Source organism: Magnolia sinica, chromosome 9 (genome assembly GCF_029962835.1).
Source record: "Magnolia sinica isolate HGM2019 chromosome 9, MsV1, whole genome shotgun sequence".
Classification (NCBI taxonomy): Eukaryota; Viridiplantae; Streptophyta; class Magnoliopsida; order Magnoliales; family Magnoliaceae; genus Magnolia; species Magnolia sinica.
In genome coordinates this window covers 11,668,547-11,688,109 of record NC_080581.1, presented here as the reverse complement: position 1 = coordinate 11,688,109, position 19,563 = coordinate 11,668,547, and the positions used below count along the sequence as shown (strand labels likewise).

The 19,563-nt window shown below is 39.8% G+C and overlaps 1 protein-coding gene across 1 annotated transcript; it reads right to left on the bottom strand.

Moving 5' to 3' along the window:
* Nucleotides 1-1,714: 1,714 nt before the first annotated feature.
* Nucleotides 1,715-5,312, bottom strand: LOC131256897 (uncharacterized). Its single transcript, XM_058257985.1, has 2 exons — nucleotides 5,288-5,312; nucleotides 1,715-2,377 (listed from the first exon to the last, which is right to left on the bottom strand). Exon 2 carries the CDS (start codon nucleotides 2,335-2,337, stop codon nucleotides 2,023-2,025), a length of 315 nt encoding a protein of 104 aa, XP_058113968.1. The 5' UTR covers nucleotides 2,338-2,377; nucleotides 5,288-5,312; the 3' UTR covers nucleotides 1,715-2,022.
* Nucleotides 5,313-19,563: the final 14,251 nt, after the last annotated feature.

The following is a 19,563-nucleotide window of genomic DNA, read 5'->3' as shown; positions in this document are numbered from 1 at the left end:
GGGCATGCCACATTATGAAGTAGGGCCGACCTGATGAACGACTTTGATTTCACGCACAGGTGCTACCGAGTAAAATTAGCATTCAGGGGCTAGAATCCTGTGTTAGTTCTCCACCATTTAAAAAGGGGCAGCCTTTTGGAGCATGATCAACCAACATTTCAATCGCCACGGTAGGTTCCCCAAAAATGGGCCAGCGAAAAAATGGTACTTCTGCACCGTCGAACATCAAAGGGTGAAAGCCTTTCCACACTCGATCCCCAACGTCCATTTAGAGAGGCTCCAAAGCCATCAACGTTATCCAAGTTTACCACCCGGTAACATACGGTGCATGCAATAGAACAATTCGCCTTACCATAGATGGGGCCTACTCCAAAAATCGCAGAGAATCCTTTGATCCTAGCCACTGATTGGGGGGCTTCTTCAGAAATACAAGTGATCAGCAAGGAAAAAGTCCAACCAGAGTTTTAAGGTTCATTGAAGAAATGCTCCAATCGATGTCGAGGACATTCTAACTGATGTGAATTTTCAGGTGGGGCCTATCCACCGTAGGGTGCAATAGATGAACGGTCTGAATCTCATACGTGCGGCAGTGTGGCACGTGTTTGGATATTGAGTGCTTGATAACTTGAACATGTTTTTCTATCTATACCTTTCATTAACGTACTCAAAGAAACACATGCCACCCAGACTGCTCCTCACAACCATCATCATCACAATAGCAATGCCTTTCAAAGAAGAGATTTAACTGATACAGCATATCTATCGTAAGTTATCATACAACCTTTTTTTACGCCATTGCGACACATTCGTGGAATATCCTATCCCTACAAAAGTTGGGCCACACCATGATGAGCATTTGATATGAAAATGGGCCTGTCCACCCATCAAGTGGGTTACCACGTCAGCCGACAGCATGACTTGGTGCAAGGTGTGGCCGACCCAAATTGATCAACCTGGTTTTCATGCCAAGTGATCATAATGATGTGGGACACCTTTTGTTTGTATGGAACATTCTCCATATGTGAGGCATTGTCAGGGAAAAATGGCCCTACTGAGAGAGACAGATTGATACTCAAGCAGAGTGATAGATGATACACAGACAGAACATATTGATACTCAAGCAGAGTCATAGATGGTACACAGACAGAAATTGCATACCTAGCATACATATACAACTCTCACACACACACACACACACGCATACCTAGCATACATATACAACTCACACACACACACACACACACACACACACACACACACAGAGTAGCATTCCTCTCATACATATACAACTCAGAGAGAGAGATAGAGAGAGACAGAGAGTTGCATTCCTAGCACATGGGTGCACAAGCACACACGCGCACACACACACACACCTACCATACAAATACAACTCGCGGAGAGAGAGAGAGAGAGATTGCATCCCTAGCATACATATACAACTCAAATTAAACTGGCCCAAATCATGGTTCCCAGTTTAGATGCATCATGACCACAAATTACACTTAATTGATCATCTAACTATCCGATTGATGAACATTTAGCACTGTTAAAAATGAAATACATGGTCCTATTTCAACAAACAAGTGTCCAGAAATCAGAGGTTAGAATTATCTATCCAATCTGTGAGTTTGGGACTGTAACTTACCAACAGTTGGTCCACATTTGAGTTAAGACATGACACCTGTAAGATTACCGAGTGCCTGCGTATCAAGCGTCATACAACGCCGAGTAATATATAAATTATATAACTCCTAAAAAAATATTGTTGCTGACATCATTGTCACCATCATAAAGAGAACTGCCATTGCCAAACAACATTATAATCACATTACTTCCTAATCAGAATCATTGCTCTTCTAAACCAAGCTTATAACCAAACCTATAAAAGCTAAATACACATAAATCCATGATCATTTGAGGTATGAATGATTAAATGATGAAAGGGGCATCTGAACCTTGTAAATGGCCCACACACCACACCATATAAACCCTTTTCAGCTGCAGCTATGGCAGAATCCGTCGTCAGAAGAACTTCAACTTCCCCACCTGGGACATGGAAGATTTCGCCTGCTCCAAACGGCACAACGCCTTTTGAGTTCCCGTCATCTCAGAGCACGATCCACCAGCAGCCCCCATAGTGATGGCAAAGTAGAGATAAACAGAGCAAAGGATAGTCAAGAGGGCCAGCGTCGTTAGGAGAAAGCGGTGCCGTTCGAAGACAGTTGACCAACTTCCTAACTCGTCACGGCCGTGGAGCTGTTTCCTGAATGCTGGCGAGAGAGGACAGAACGGGTTTTGGGATCTCCTATGTGGAGAGGATAGAACCTCAATGACCATGGTTGGAAAGGCTTCCCCTGTTTTCTCACTGCCCAAAATCCTGCATGTGTTGGCATTAGAAAATGGAATTGAGTAGGCCTTAAACTGGCTGGAGTTTTATAGACAATTAGATCAATAAGATTTTTAAAAAAAATACCATTCCACGTACTCATATCTTACACTATATAATGTGAGTATTGTTTGGCCAATTTTACCCATGCAATTAGTCTTCAGAGGGGTTGGCTCTTTGACTGAGGGGTATTTTTGTCTGTTCAATTCATTGATTATAGTATCCTCTCCCACCTCTCTTCCTCTTAGTGTGTAGCCCACATGTAAGTGTGGAATACACACTCAAGCGTGGTATGGGGGACCGGGCAACGTGGGGCCCTCCATGATGACTGTAACATCCACACTTTACATCTGTTGCAAGATCCTCTCAATGTGCGTTGCACCTGCCATGCCCCTACTTGCACTTTAATGTGGTACATTTTACAAAGCCCACTCACCCTTCTACGACACAACTACATGGGTGTGGCAGTCTGGATATTTGAGCCTACATATAGACTCCATGGTGTAGATGACCTTGCCTAGAAGCCAGGCTGGTCCACTCATTTGCCAAGCAACACAAATACGTTGGATGTCCATCACTGCAAATTTTTTTTAAAAGGCAACACTACCAGGGCTTGAACCCTAGATTCACTCACACACACTACATTGTCTCTACCAGCTCATCTGACCCACCTTATGAGTTGCCTGGCATGAATTCAAGGGGCTGGACCATCTACATGGAGGGATCAACCTAAAGCACAGCTTCAATATACACCACGTGTAGCGGCGTGCATATATTCAGCAAAGCTCATGTGATTAGCTGACCACTTGCTCTAAAAGCTCAAATAGATAGAGCATGGCGAATCAATCCATTTATCTTATAGCCCAGGCCCCACATCCCGTGGTTTAGGACCTCGGCCGAACCCCCCTTGTGGGCCCCACTTCACATGGGTTCCGCTTTACACGGGCCGCTCACCCCGAGTGTGCCCATGCATCCCACAGGCCGCCACACTCAAGCCCGGTGTAAAAATAGGCCCCTACATTAATCACCCCCGGTGAGGAGTCTCGAATACGAGACCTCCCACTCTAATAGCAATTTGATAAAGGACAATTAACCACTTGCTCTAAAAGCTCGAACTGATAAAGCATGGTGAATCAATCTCTTCATCTAATATCCTAAGCCCCACATCCCATGGCTTAGGACCTTAGCCAACCCCCCCTCGTGGGCCCCACTTCACACGGGTTCCGCTCCACGCGAGCCACCTGCCTCACACAGGTGGGGTCCACCTCACACGAGCCACCCACCTCACACGGGCTGCCCACCCCAAGTGTGCCCATGCATTCCACAGGCCGCCTCACTCGAGCCCGGTGTGAAAATGCCCTTGCATTATTAACCCATTAACTTCCCAACATCTTTTTTAGCCAGAGGGTTAGAAGGCAACACTACACAAGCATATGGGCCTGTTTGAACATACCCTCAAAAGGCACTTTTGAGGCCTAAACCCTGTTTTGAGCTAAACCCAAGTTCGGCTTCTCCTTCGCTCGTTGAAATTGGTGATACTTAAGCCCACTCGAAAACCAACCATATTGGCTTTTGGCATAAGTTGTGTCCAAACAAGCCCTTAAGGCATAAGTCCACAGAGAATAGGGAAACTAAGAGCAGATGTACTAGAGAAGCTGTGGGGCTGAAGAATATGGAGTAAGTTTCTCATCTAAGCATACGACTCCTTTACTCCTAAGAAAATATGAATCCTAGTTTATGGAAACTTTAAACACAGGACTGTGATGACTTTCACTCACAACCACTAGAACTAAATCATAATGCATGAGAAAATTTTAAAAGAGAGAACCACTTGAGAGAGAGTCCTGTGTTGACATCCACTCACAACAACTAGAACTACACTCATAATGTACACGAGAAAATTTTAAAAGAGAGAACCACTCGAGAGGGATGCAAAACTGACACCTGCAATAGTAAGCCAACAAAGAAAAGTGTATATCCCATTATAATTCAACCCGAAATAGTCACTTTTGAAAGTTGAGGCCAACTCAAACTGTATGTTCACTGACAAAAGCCAGTGCCTGTGGTGTGTTGGAAACCCATCTGGGCAATCGCATTGAAGTGAAGGATCTCTAAATAAAAATACGCCTATAAATTGCCTAATGAATTTAAAACAATAGGCTAGATCAGACCATAGTTCAAAAACCTGAAAACTTAACTCACTGCCCAGTCGGGTTGGGTCAACTCACAGACTAGAACAAGTCTTAAATTGACTCTACTTGATATAAAAAATAACACATAATTGAAGAATGTTAGTGTGAACAAATATTTACAATTGTTACATATATAAATTTATTCAGCTTTGGAATGCTGGTGACAAGGTGTGCTTCCAATAGCACTGCCGCAGATTGAATCTTGTGAGCTGCATTTTTTTCTTATTACCAAAGGAACCCTGATTGGTCAGCTAAGTCAGTTTGAGTCACGCCGAGTCATAGTTGTCAAGCAGACTCGACTAAGTCTTGTCGAGTTCAGACCGAGTCAAGCCAATGACCCAGTTTTTCAGAGACAACTCAAAATCTCATCGAGTTGACTCGGGTGAGCTTAAGTCGAGTCAGTGAATTTTAGAAATATGGATTAGACTACTCACCTACATTATTATGGCATCCACCCACATGTAGTTCTATGTGATTTGCAGCATATAGAACTAAGCATTGTCATCCTGATTTAAAACTGAAAGTCCATATAACAAAAAAGAATGGTTACGAATGAAAGCAAGAGCAGTTTTAACTGCATTATCAAGGGAATGGAAGGGGCATTTCTTTGAAGGCATGGGATCGGCGGAATGGACCAAAGCGAGTTGGCAAGCGTCTTTTTGATTAAATAAAGAAGGCGCTAACAAAAGAAAGGAATGAAAAAACTAACCTGAGAAAATGGACATGAATATTAATCAAACCATATCATTCAAATTCATCCTCGTCATCTTGTCAATGCTAAAACTACCCCTCAACAGGGTGAATGAAGATTAATGGTTCCAAGCTCTTTTATGAAGTTGACAAACTTCTTCTTTCCCTTCTTTCTTTCCACAGCATTTTTCCACGACTGCAATCTGATTTTGCGTGTTTTTGGAGGTGCCTACTAAGAGTAGGTACAAAAAGGTCAAGGGTGAGAAAAGATGAAGGGAAAAAAGCACAGTCAGGCTCAAAAAGGTGATATGACCAAATGCTGTGGGTTTTAAGCCATCAGTAATTAGAAATACAATAAAAATGGTTGTCGGCATTACCAGTCAATTTGACTAAGAAAGGAGATTGATTTCAGTGACCAGCAGCGGACCATAGAGAATAGACAAGAAGAAACATAGGGGGCAGTAGGTGAAGATCCAACTGATTGGTGTCCAATGCTACAGTGATGAGGAACTACAAAGAAGCAACGAAGGTCACGGACCAAAAAAAATTAAGACTCGACGCCTCGACCTACAATCAGAGTTTGATATATGAACTTCAAAATTGCACCGGAATAACCATTTTTAGGCATTAAACAAACACAGATGAAAGAACCAGGTCAAGTTCAATTTGATCGAGGAACCAAGGGTGATGCTACCTTCTTTGTTTGATTCTGTATTCAAATCAATGAATGTCTGTATGAAATAGTAGGAAACTCCATATCATAATCAAAAGTAAGGATGGACTAGGATGCATGCAAGGTTAAACACTTAGGGCAGGTTTGGATGGATGGATTCCATGCAGATATCAAAATTGTTTTCCATAGACAGGATGGTTGGGCTGTTTGCATGTGGATTCCACACAGTAATCATTACTCTTATCTATGGTCAAACACAAGAAAAGATATGAGGTGACTGTTGCCTAATGAATTCGAGGATTCCACTTGCTATCCAAAGTCCAAACAAGCACCCCATTTTTGGAATCCTATTTTCTACAGTGACCACAAAATTTGGGTAAGCATTACATTATCCACAGAATCAAAGCGGACCCATGTACCTAACACGCCCTTAGTAGCAAAATATTTTAGGACAAAATGGACTATTTATTCTACTACATTCTTCTGGAAGTTGACTTGCAGGATATAGTTCACGGTTCTGCTGTACTAATTTAAACCCAGAAACTGGAATTATAACAAATTAGAATCCATTGGGTAGGAGCTGGTGCAGGTGCAAGAGCAGGAGAATGGAAGCAAAGCAACAGATAAAAACTCTGAAAGCCATGAGGACAGCCACAAAGCCTCCACACAAAATAATATAAAAGGCAATTTATAACTACATAAAAAGCGAGAGTTTGCACTTTCGCTTTGATTCTAACCATGTCCTGCGACTGCAACTCATGCGAGAGATGACCATATGTTTGAGGTGTGTGGGGCCTACTGTGATATTTGAGTTCCGTCCAACCCATCTATCATATGTGGGTACAATATTAGGCCTAGATTCCAAAATCCAATCTGATTCATAATTCAGGCAGGGCCACAGAAAAGGGAACAATGGCAGACATTGAGGAGGGGACGCCCACCATAGCGTCCAGATGGAATATGAGTTCCACCTTCCTGTACATGTGTTATCCAATCCATTCAACAGGTGTGGCTCACCAGGATTAAGTAACCAACAACAATATATAAAGCCATTAAAAGTTTCTGTTAGACCAAATAAGTGAATATATAGGTTTTAGGCATGATTATACAGTGGTGTTTCCCACATGAGTTTTTGGTGGGCTTAAGGCTTTGATGTACAATGAATATGGGAAGTCACACCAGATTCACAGTTACAATATAAACATCACTGGTGGGCCCCACACAGCTCAAACGTACGGTAATCACCATATATAGGAATGCATGTGAGCATTCCCCAAGAGAAGGTCTTTTGGCTTCAACTAGTAGTGTTGTAAAAATTCAACATTTTAACCAGGTTTGCGTACAAATGTTACTATGCTAGACTTCTTAAAATGTCCACAGCCAGGCTTCCAACAAAGAGAATCTGACTGCAGAAAATGGTAGTTGGAAGTGGAACAGGGGATGCATTAAAGCACAAGATGCATGTTCTTGCCCAAGAAAAAAAAAAACACCCAATGAAAACTACCCCAATAGAATGACAGCAAAAATGAGAGAACGACATCATTCAACAAAACTATTTCCTGAATGAAACACAGCAAGCCCCAATATCCTTGTCCAACGACAATGAGTACAAAATTCCATGCAAGGAAAAACACTTTGATTATCACAAACATCATAACATATTAAGATAATACTATCATACTAGCTCCAAATAAAAACAAACAACATAATTTTGCTGCAGTCAAAGCTATAGCTAAATTGTAGGCTCCAGTGAATGGCGAAGTGAGGATAAATGCCGACTCTCAATTGTCAAAACAAAACAAATCAAATCAAATAAGCATCCAGGTCTTCTGCAATTTAAGATTGCTGGATAGAAGCGCCACAGGTCATTGGAGATGCAACTAGAGATGCAACTTGGGCAGGTTAGGTAGAGTTGAGGGTCACCCCAAGCCCAACGCAACCTTAAGAGGACCCAAACCACAACCCTACCCAACCCAAATTCCAACCAGAAGTTCTCAGCCCAAACCCAACCCATATTCCTCTATGCTCAACCCAAACCTGACCCAAATGCATGTGATTATTTCCAACCAACCCAATTTTGCTTAACCTAAACCCAACCCAAGGACCCTGACAACTGGACTAAGCCTGACCGAACTGAGGTTAGGTCAGTCAGTTCAGGTTGACCCAGTGCAATAACACCCGTAAGATAACGTTTGCTATAAATGAAAGCAAGGAGATATATGCACAATCCACGTGTTATGTGGTTGAGAAGTAGTGAGAGATTACATCTTTAAAAATAAAAAATAAAATTGGAGTTCATTTAAATTTGCAACGGAGGCAGTGAAAAAATTTGCACCCCTGAATTTCATCTTGATCAGATGATATCATTGGCAAATAAAATGGATGGTCCAAATTGATTATTAAAAAAATTTCCTAGTTGCCATCTTTTGGAAGAAAATAAATTTTCTAAGTATACCTTTCTATTCTGATTGAAAGTTTATAATGTTGAAAAATTGGTCCATTTTGGGAAAAAAAATAAAACTGTTTTGGACAACCAAACATGCATATCAACAAATATATATATATATATATATATATATATATGGGAAAAGGTACTATGCGCTCGACCTCACAAGACCGTCCCATGAGGTCGAGTTGTGTGGGCCCCACCGTGATGCGTTTCGAACATCTACCCCATCAATCAGATGCACCATTCCATCGTGGGCCTAGGTCTCAAAAATCAAGTCAATCCGTAACTTGTGTGGGCCACACCACATCCAGAAGTGGGGAGGGGCCGTGCACCATTAAAACATTCATAATCATTTTTTGGGCCCACCGAGATGTAGTTTGCAAATCCAGCCCATCCATTATGTGTGTCCCACTTGGATGAGGGTTCAGACCAAGTTTCAGCAGCATTCAAAACTCAGGTGGGCCCCACCAAGTACTTTCATATGTTTTTGGCATGTCTTCACATGATTTTAGATGGTATGGCCCACCTGAGTTCCGTATACGGCTGATTTTTGGGATGTCCCATAATTTAGAGGGGACCCATCAAATGCACGGTGTTGATGGTCGACACGCATCACGGTGGGGCCCACACAGCTCGACCTCACGGGAGCTTATCATGAGGTCGAGCGCATAGTACCTTTTCCCTATATGTATGTATGTGTGTGTGTGTGTGTGTGTGTGTGTGTGTGTGTGTATAGATATATACATATATAAACCATTCCAAGAAGTTGAAATTTTGTAAAATTATTGGTGTATTTGATTGTTTAATTTGGATTCCTCTCTAAATTGCTTTCCAATTAAGTGCCTAGATGGTCTCTTTTGTCCTGCAGTCTCCAATTAACAATGAACTTGAGATCCATTCTCTGAGGCTACTTTTGAACAACTAATGCAAGAGTTATAGGACTCTTGTAGCCTAGGGGTGTACACGAACCGAGCTAGCTCGGTTAGCTCGCTCGACTCGACTCGAAAAAGCTCGGTTTGAAGCTGAGTTTGAGCCGAGTCAAGCTGATTTTTTGAGCTCGAAAATGAGTTCGAGCTGAGTTCGAGATGGCCTCAGCTTGACTCGACTCGGATAGAACCAGTTCAGTGACCAGGTTACTTTGATATTGATGTTGCTCACCGAGTGTTTGATGAAATGACTCAACGAAGTGTGGTTGGTGGCAAGGAAGGTATGTATATGAAACAAATACTATTTTTTTCTTGATTTTTATGTTGCTTGGAAGGTGTTTGATAAAATACCTGTAAAACCATTGCTGTTGTTTTACATACAGTGAAATTTCAAAGGTGCAGTCCATGTGTTTGTGAAAATGTTGCAAAGGCGTACTCGGCTCAATCTTGGCTCGAACTGGCCCGAGCTGCTAACTGAACCGAGCCGAGCTGGCCAGATAGGCTCAATGACCGAGCCGAGCCGAGTTCGAGTTGGGGTCAGCTAGTGGCCAAGCCGAGTTGAGCTGAGGCCAGCTCGACTCGGTGTACAGCCCTACTATAGCCATACATTAAAGATGATCCAGAAACAGCAGCAATGCTGTCTTATTGACATCAACATGCTATCTTGTTGATGCCAGTGTACTGACATGCAAATTGGGCTTACGTAGCTACATTAAGGTTTCCTAATTTGGTTTAAACAGCAACAACTTTATGTTTTTATCTGATTTTCACGCAAGGATTTTGGGGGGTTAAAGCCAAAGAGTTAACCGTGAATTTTACAAGGGCTTTTGAGATATAGAACCCTGCCTTTTGGCCTATACCCAAATAATGCCCTACCTTTTATTCCTGAATAAACTCTTTATCTTTTCAAACATCAGTCAAGAAAATCCCATCATCAACATACAATTATCGTATTTTCAAAAATCCACGATCCCTATATTTACTCATGGGTCCTTACGCATTTTACCACATCTATTACCAATCATCATTCCATGTCTTTACACCTGTTATCTACTCCCTTGCCCAGTGCCGCAAGCATGTAAAGCCATATGCATCCGCATGCGGACACGTGTATATATGAAGCACTGGTATATATGTACACGTGTATATATGAAACACGTATATGTATATATATATATATATATATATATATATATATATATATATATATATATATATGTATATGTATATGCGTGTATATATGAAACACGTGTATATCAAAAGAAGACAGGAAAAAGGATCATGCGGATGCATATGGCTTTACATGCGGATGCATATGGCTAATTTGATCCATACGGATCATGGGTTTTCTAAGACCCAACTACGTAATCATATCAAGAATCGGACCAATCCGACATCCCAATGGATCATACCGATCGTATATCAACCAAAGGTTTTTCCTTAATTGAAGGAAATTGAATTAATATGACAGATGGGTGTTAAAGACATAATCTATAATACACACACACACACACACACACACACACACAAAGATTGAATGGCTCAAATATCTATTGGTCGTCCCCTAAATTGATCGTGTAGGATCCAATGGATGGTTCGGATCTGACACATTGGAGTAATAACATCCTTGAAAGTAAGAAAGTAAGGATATATTCATGCAAAATTCAGAATTTCATAACTAAATTAGAAATTCTTGCTAAGTCAGGGGGGTTCTGGCATAAATTCCAGAATGTTACAGAATGTCACCCGAACCTTCAGAAAAAACCAAATTTCAAACTGTTACTGTCACCGAAAACAATCCGAATTTGCAGAATTCCAGGGGCCAAATTCTAACAGCACCTTAATTTTTGCAGTATTGTATCTTAATTTATGAATTCATTGTAATTTTATTTAAATGAGATATCTTATTGTAAGATTATTTAGATGGATTCAGATCAATCAAAGGTAGGCCCCACCATGTGAACCAGTAAGATCAAAAAATGATTTCATTTATGTGATTTTAGAGAATTTTAATTCAAATCAAACCATTTGTTCTAAGGAACCATTTCTACCGCACCATGGTGAGTATTCCCGATGCGTCTCGCTCCATTAGGTTAAAATAAACTGATTATTAATTATGATTAAATGCCTATTTGCTTTGATTGGACATTGATTTGATTATTGTGTTAATAACTATGCTTGGTGTCATCATTTGGTTTAATGTTTTGATATAATTCATGGTTTGATTTTTTGTATGAATGTATCTTGTGGTCAGATTACTATGTTGAGGTAATTTATGTTTTGATTTTAATACAATGCCACTTAAGAATTGAATGTCTTACTGATATTATTGGACAATATGGAATTGTGTTGATTCAAACCTGAGAATTGAAATGATCATACGATAAATCATTCATGATTGTTATATTATGCTTATGCATCCATCATTGCATACACAACATGTGTTGAATTCCTAAGGGATCTCCTGAATGGCATACCTAGTAGAATTGTTACCAGAAACCCAATATACTAGTAGAAGCCTATTCGAAGAGTAGATGTAGGCCATGCCCATGCCTACCAAGTAATAGAAGCCTGCCAAGGGGCAAAAGCGGGTTGACAGTTTTCCAACTAGAGCAAGTACACGAATTCCCACTTGATGCAATTCATGCATTCATGCATTACATAACATTTGCATTTCTTTCTGAACTCATATTGTATATGATTGTTGTTGCTCTATTCTAATTTGATGTGAAGAACCATGTCGGGACTTCTCACTAGACATGACCAACTTATCCTGTATTGATGTAAAACCGTACAGATATGATTGAGATTGAGTCAGTGGCTCAAGAACAAGAGGAGGTAGACGAGCTGCAAAAGGACCCAAAGGACACGTGGCCCTACTTGAAAGAAAAAGAAGTTGTTGTCCTGTACCAGCCACGATTATAATTTTAGTTCCATTTGATATTCTTGAATTTTATTTTATTTTCAAATTTGTTGGACAAGATTTATTTTGTTGATTTGTTAGATTATTTAACATTTATTTGCAAAAAACCCCGAATGGGAGGGTCCTTAGCTATGTTAATAATTGATGATTGAAATGAATGGTTGATTTCTAATTCACGCGATGTGGCTGAGTATTAATGAAACCTAGATTCTATGTAAGTACTACTAGTTAGGCGATCCTGTGTAAACATATCAAATAACTAATGTACACTTGTCACTTAGTATACAAGTCATGACGTGGATCTCGGGTCCGAAATACGCGCCAAGTAACCGAAATCTAGGTCGTGACACTGTTTGGTGGATGCCTAAAAAGTAGTTCAACTCATCTTACTTAATCATAATAATGCATTAGAGATCATGAATCATGATTGTTGGTTATAAAAATTATTCTTAATCCTTGCCGGAAAGTAATATAATCTCTAATACAATAAACTAAATGAGATTAGATAGTTTTTAGGCGTCCACCAAAAAGGCTCTCATGGTTAACACAAACAGGTTATAAAGGAATGGCTCTAGTCCGATGCCCAAAGATGTTACATAAATTATGTGCCACAGCAAGGTTATCCATTGAATCATATAATGGCACTGACAGTCTAAACCTGCTAATGCAACACATACAAGAAAAGAATCCTACTTATGGGTAAATATGCCAGCATGGCGCACAAGTACTAGATACAAGCTGATCATCAGCCCTGTCCAACCATGAATCTGGTCACCTAAAAATCAGGCAGGTTCACTAATCACGCTGGCACATGCATACAAAGAAATTGGATGGTGAAAAGGAAATGCCCAGCTTTTCACATTCAACGTATGCAAGGCCTACCTGATTTTGGGCCAGGGGAGCATCTTGACCCACGTTTCTTGCACATGTGCCGTAGTGGCTCTGTCCCCACAAGTAGGATTATCCTATTTGTGAGTAGTCTTTACACTCTCAACAACATTTCTTTGTTCAAATCTATCAAAACCTCAACTAGTCCGAGATAATTCAAACAAATGCCTAAATTTCTAATGCAAGAAAAAATTCCAAAACATACATAAATACAAAGAATTTTTGGCATTGGCCCACTGGATCAGGAAGGGCAATTTGTTGCTCAATCTATGACAAATAGCCATTATAGTGATTTATCCATGCCGTACATCTAGTTGGTCCAGTCCATGGATGACCAACAATTCTAAATCCCAACTGTAAGGACAGTGGCCTTCAAATGGTCTGTCAGAATAAAAATAGATTCAATAGGAGCAACTGATGGTGAGGACAGCCCGCTCTATGTGACTTTCAACCAAGGACCATCAACATACAATGCCCTCTAGTTGGACGGTTCAGATCCACATCAACCCCGCCACGCATCCAGAATTGGGCAACGAGCAACCCTTTCTAATCCAGCGTGACAAACCAAAGTCTCAAGATTCTGCTCCCAAATCCCTTATAACCACAAACACCTTTTAGTAAATAATTCCAAACTAACTCCTACAGTCACGTTTGGATGCCCAATTCAGCTCAATCACAATATCCTAATTCAAATACAGATGCAAAAAGAAAGAGGAAAAATCAAAAAAAGGACCAACATTATAATTCACGAAAACTACCAAACCCTGTTTACATTTCCACACATCTCCAGTCAAACCCGAACCAATCGTAATTTCATTTAATTGAAATCCAAACACGGTTTTGAATTTCTTATTGTAAAAAATAAAAATAAAAATAAATAAAAGGAACACAGATTCCAAACCATATACAATTGCATCAGCAGTATAGAGATTTGGAAGATCCAAAAAAGAAGAAGAAGAAGATTTTAAGGAAACGAAAGGATCTTGAATCTTTCTGACAAATTCATTCCAGGTCCTTTAGAATTCAACAGAGAGAGAGAGAGAGAGAGAGAGAGAGAGAGAGAGATTCAGATCTGCTGAGAGAATACTAGAAATAATGCGCGCGCGCGCGCGCGAGAGAGAGAGAGAGAGAGAGAGAGAGAGAGAGAGGAACCTTTGACAGCTGAAAATGAAGAAGCCAGTACTTCTTTTCCTCTCGTCAGGCCTGTCCTTATGAAAGATCTCCTTCTCTCGTCCACACGCGCAATGCCTCTCTGCACGTTGCCTACACGTACACCATATTAACGGACATGGACTGCGTACTCAGTAACTCAGTACGCTATAGGAAACTATTTGAGGCCCACCGTAATGTATGTGTCTTATCCACACCGTCCATCCGTTTTATCGACTCATTTTATAGTATGTTGCTCGAATTGAAGAATATACAAAGCTCAAGTAGACCAAACCAGATGAAAGAGTGGGATAATGACGTCCGCCGTTGAAACCTTCCCAGGTCCCAAAGTGATGTTTATCTGTCATCCAACCTGTTCATAAGGTCACAAAGACATTGATGAAAGAAAAAGACAAAAATCGTCTTAATCCAAAGCTTCTGTGGGACCCGGGAATTTTTCAACGGTAAGCGTTCAATTTTCAATATTTCATATGTGTGGTCAACCTGAGATTTATATATATTTGGATTTTGGTATGATGACAAAAAATGATATGGAAAAATGGATGGACCGTGTGGATGAAACACATAAATCAGCTATAGCGTACTCAGTTACTCAGTACGCAACCCGCACTCTGACACATCTTGATCTCGCCAATTTCTCGGCAAGGAAAATTCTCGGGAGATTTTAAAATTTTAAGGTTTTTCTTCGGAGAAAAACTCGCCAAAAATAAATATTTAATCTAAACTTAACAAATAAATGAGATTTTAATAGAAAATTTTATACCTAGATCTCAAATGTATAAAACCGGCTAGTAATTTTTTAAGAAAGGAAATTAATGAAATAGCTGGCATTATTTTTCTTTAGAAAATAATAAATAAAATTTTGGGACCACAAGAAAGCCATGACTTCGGGCCTATTAAACACACACACCCAGCTATCACGTGGACTAAAAATCTTAGTTTTGAATTACTGGATGTACTATAAATGTATTTTAATATTTTTAAGTGAATGTATTTTCAGCCGACCAAGAACTTCGTATTTTAAAACTATTTCTATACAAGTAGACATCTGGGCACTTAAGTTGACTTTGGTTAAAGACGGTTATTTTAATTTTTTAGCTACGTGACACATGTTGCCCTGGTAGTGTGAGAGGAAAACCTTTCGTACGGAAATAGATTGGCTACTCCCCTGCCACTGGCCAATGGCTGGTGGTTGGTACCATGTGGGCTCAACCATGATGTATGTATTTCATCCGTATCATTCATCTATTTTCCGAGATCATTTTATGTTGTGAGACCAAAAATAAGGTATATCCCAATCTCGAGTAGACTACATTATAGGAAACAGTGTTGAATGAATACCAACTATTAAAAACTTTTTGAGAGCCATAAGAGTTTTGGATGGAGCTAATGTTTGTTTTTTTCCCTTTTTCTGGGTCTATATGACCTAACCAACGGATTGGATCACACCTGAGATTTATATCCATCTCATTTTTAGGATCAAGCCCTAAAATGATCAATGAAAATGTATGAAACACGTACGTAATGGTGGGCCCATATTGCACCGCCACCAACCACCGGGCTGATCGCGGGGGAGTAGCTAACCCGTTTCCGTTTTATAAAGGCAACTGATTTGCCTGGGGCTCCCCTTGCCATGGGTGACTTGCCCAACTCCATCCTAGTGTGCTGGTAGCATTCTCCTCTCTTCCCTTCTTTTCTCCTTCTTCTTCTTCTTCTTTTTTTTTTTTTGGGTTCCTTGGGTTAGCTTGTTAGTACAAGCAACACTGTCAGTACACACTTCACTGTTAGCCACCCCACTAGGGAAACAATACGAAGATCTCAGCATTGAAACAAGGGTATCTCCTCTCAATCTACCACTTGAGCTATATGGATCAGGGTGACGCACTCTCCTCAGTTTTTGGGATAGGACAAGAAAAGACTTCTCCTTATTAGAAGATCGACATCCTAGTTCTTCAGAAACTATAAGTCACATATCCAATATAACATTTGGCCATTGATTTTACCTTTTCAAGCTTGATGGAATCTAGATAGGGATTAGGGGCTTTCAAGCCTGGCTTGCATTAGGCTAGATTTAAGCTGGACCATCAGGCCTAGGGGCCTAGCTTGGGCTTAAAATTCAAGTCCATTTTTCAGTTGACCTAAGCTTAGACCTAGCTTGGGCAATTTTATAATAATAATTAAAAAAAAAAAAAAAAAAAACTAAATAACTCACATCTCTGTCTCATTGGAGCTCTGCCCAGTAAAAATATATCGGGTTAGACTATTCTGTCCTGTCATAGGATCGGGCGAAACACGTGCCTGGTCTAGATTACACAAGCTAGGCTTGGACAGAAATCTGTCTGCCCAACCCAGCCCATTGAGTCATTGACACCCTAACAGGATCCTTGTAAACTTAAAAATTAAAATTATTAAATAATTTACATTTCAATTTCCTTTGAAAAATCATAAATGGGGGCAGTTCAGATCCTTTGTTGTTTGGAAGTAAAAAAAAAATTATTTCTTACATTTTTATTGGACCATATGGTAGGACATTATTGCATTAAATGCATATTATAACAGTTATGATATCATTAGGCCCAGTGAAAAATGCAATAAATGAAAATTTCATGTTTCGAGCATAGGATCCGGATCTCCATTCAAGTGGCATGTTGATGGGAAATCTGACACTTGACCAGAACATCCGTTTCATGAAAATGGTAGGCCCCATTGGGTAAGTGGCTTCAGTTCTATCTATTAGGTAATACTTGGAAGTTGTCCATTAAAACGATGTTTCCAATAATGTGGTGGATTGGTTTTTTGTGCCAGGTAATCTCCATGGTAGGGTATGCCCTTGCATGGATCTCCATTCAAGTGGCATGTTGACGGCAAATGTGGCACCGCACCACAAGTTGTAGTGCCCTTCCCTACAAGCCATCTGTTTGGACTATCCCAACCTCTTTTTTAATGGATATTAGTTTGTTGGAAATGAATTGCGGTTAGCTAGTTAGTATTTATTTATTTATGTATTTATTTATTTTTACACATACCCATGCCCATTTGCACGCCCTACGTCGGCGTTCAAACCTTGGAGTTAATTTTGAAATGCAAAACGTTTTCTAATATAAAAAAATTTATGCGGGTAATTTAGACGACCATAGCTATAAATAATTAATTCTAAGATTGGCTATAAATTTCAATGGGCATATCTGGCTGGATGTTCTTGGACTTCTTGGACCTACAGTGCCAGCCCAGGTCGGTCCAAACTCCAGACCAGGGAGGAGGGGCATTCCCACCCCTTGGGGAGAGTGCATTTGCATGGATGGTTGTGACAATCCGAGTGTTGAAGCTTTTTATAATTTTATCTTCTAAAAGAAAATTTTGATACCTTGACAAAGTGGAGATGGCATGGCATACAATTTAGCAGATTAAATTGTCCAAATTATGTTACCTAGTATAGATGTATCATGGAACAAAAATTAATATTATTTGAATATCAAGTTACTGGATTGATGTCATTTAGGGGGTGTTTGGATCATAAGTTGCTTTATTAAATCTACTCATTCCACAAGTTGCTTATCCTAGTTTCTACTTATTAAGAAGATAAGTATGCTTAGTAAACAAGCTACTTATCAGCTTCTCTCTCTCTCTCTCTCTCTCTCTCTCTCTCATTCTCTCATGCTTTTCTTCAGCAACTTATAAAAAGTAGAAAAGCTAAATAAATTAATTGAAGTGGTTAAGTACTTGTAAGTATAAAAAATAATTACTTGTAACTAATCATAAACCAAACTTATCTAAAATAAGTTTCTTATCTACAACTACTGTAGGTAGAAAAGGTGACTTATTTGGTGGTGTCCAAACATTTATAAGTTAATTGAGATAAGTTACATATTCCACGAGTAATAAGTATATTTGGCAAACAATGCACTTATCAACTTCTCCTCTTGTTCCTCTCTCCTCCAATGCCTTTCTTCCACAACTAGTGAAAAAGTTAAGAAGCTAAAAAAATTAACTGAAATGATATACTTTTTAAGTAAAAAGATTACTTATAACTAATAATAAACCAATCTTACTTACATGAAATAAGTCACTTATTAAGTAGAAAAAGTAACTTCTTGGATCGTATAAGCCCACTGTTATTGGACGTTGGAAATGAAAGTAATCCAATGGACTTATTTCAAAAAACAGGTGTCATAGATTAGGATTGTTCAAGGATCTGATTTTAAGAGTGTGACTTGAAGAATGTAGATACACAATCTAGTCGATTTCGTTCAAGCCAATCTATGGCACGTGTACAGTTTGCCTATGTATCAAGCGTCACACGCAGCCTGAGCATCATATAACCCCTGTTAATTTATTCACGGGAGCGGATTGCCTGTGACCCCAGGCACAAATATTCCTGTTCCCTGGGTTCCTTGGACTGTGTGGGGCTCACAGAGATGTCCGTGACAAATCCACCCCGTACACCTGTTTTGGAAGATGACAATAAGTCAGGATTCTAAAAATCGAGAAGATCCATAACTGATGTGGACCATACCACATGAAACAGTGGGGATTAAACGCTTGGGGTGACAAAAGTTTTGTGTCAGGATGATTTTTGTTTGTATAGTTTATCTGAGTGATAATAATCCTATGAACAGTTTGGATGGCATATAAATATTATGGTCAGCTATAGGAATGTTTCAACAGTGGACATTTCTGTTCCCACTGTTTCGTTGGTGTGGCCCAACTGAGTTTTGGATATATCTTATTTTTTCAATTCCTGTGCCATCGTGGTCTTTAAAATCAGATAGATGGAGTGGATTTGTCATGGACATCTTTGTAGGCCCCTTCACAGCCCTGGCCACATATATATCTTTGTTCACAGGTCACAAGCAATCCACTTTTGTTATTAATGGCAGAAAATGAATATAAAATAGTGATGATTGGCCATTAATGGGTAACAAAAGTTTTGGATCAAGTTAATATTTTATTTTATTTTCTCCTCTGTCTAAGTTTACTTAACTTTATCAACTGGTTGGATGGCAAATAAACATTACTGTGGGCTCTATTGAGTTTTTAATGCTAGGGAATACAATCACCATCATTTCCTATGGCATGGTCCACTTGGGACTCATATCTTCTTCATTTTTTGTCTCGTTCTCTCAAATAACCTAGCAAAATAGATGGACTACGTGGATGTAGAATAAATGCATCAAGGTGGGACCCACGATAAGGGCTGCACCGTCTTCATGTGATCAAGGCCGAACTTAATCCAGTATCGGACCATCCTCACTAGGTTTGTACAGAG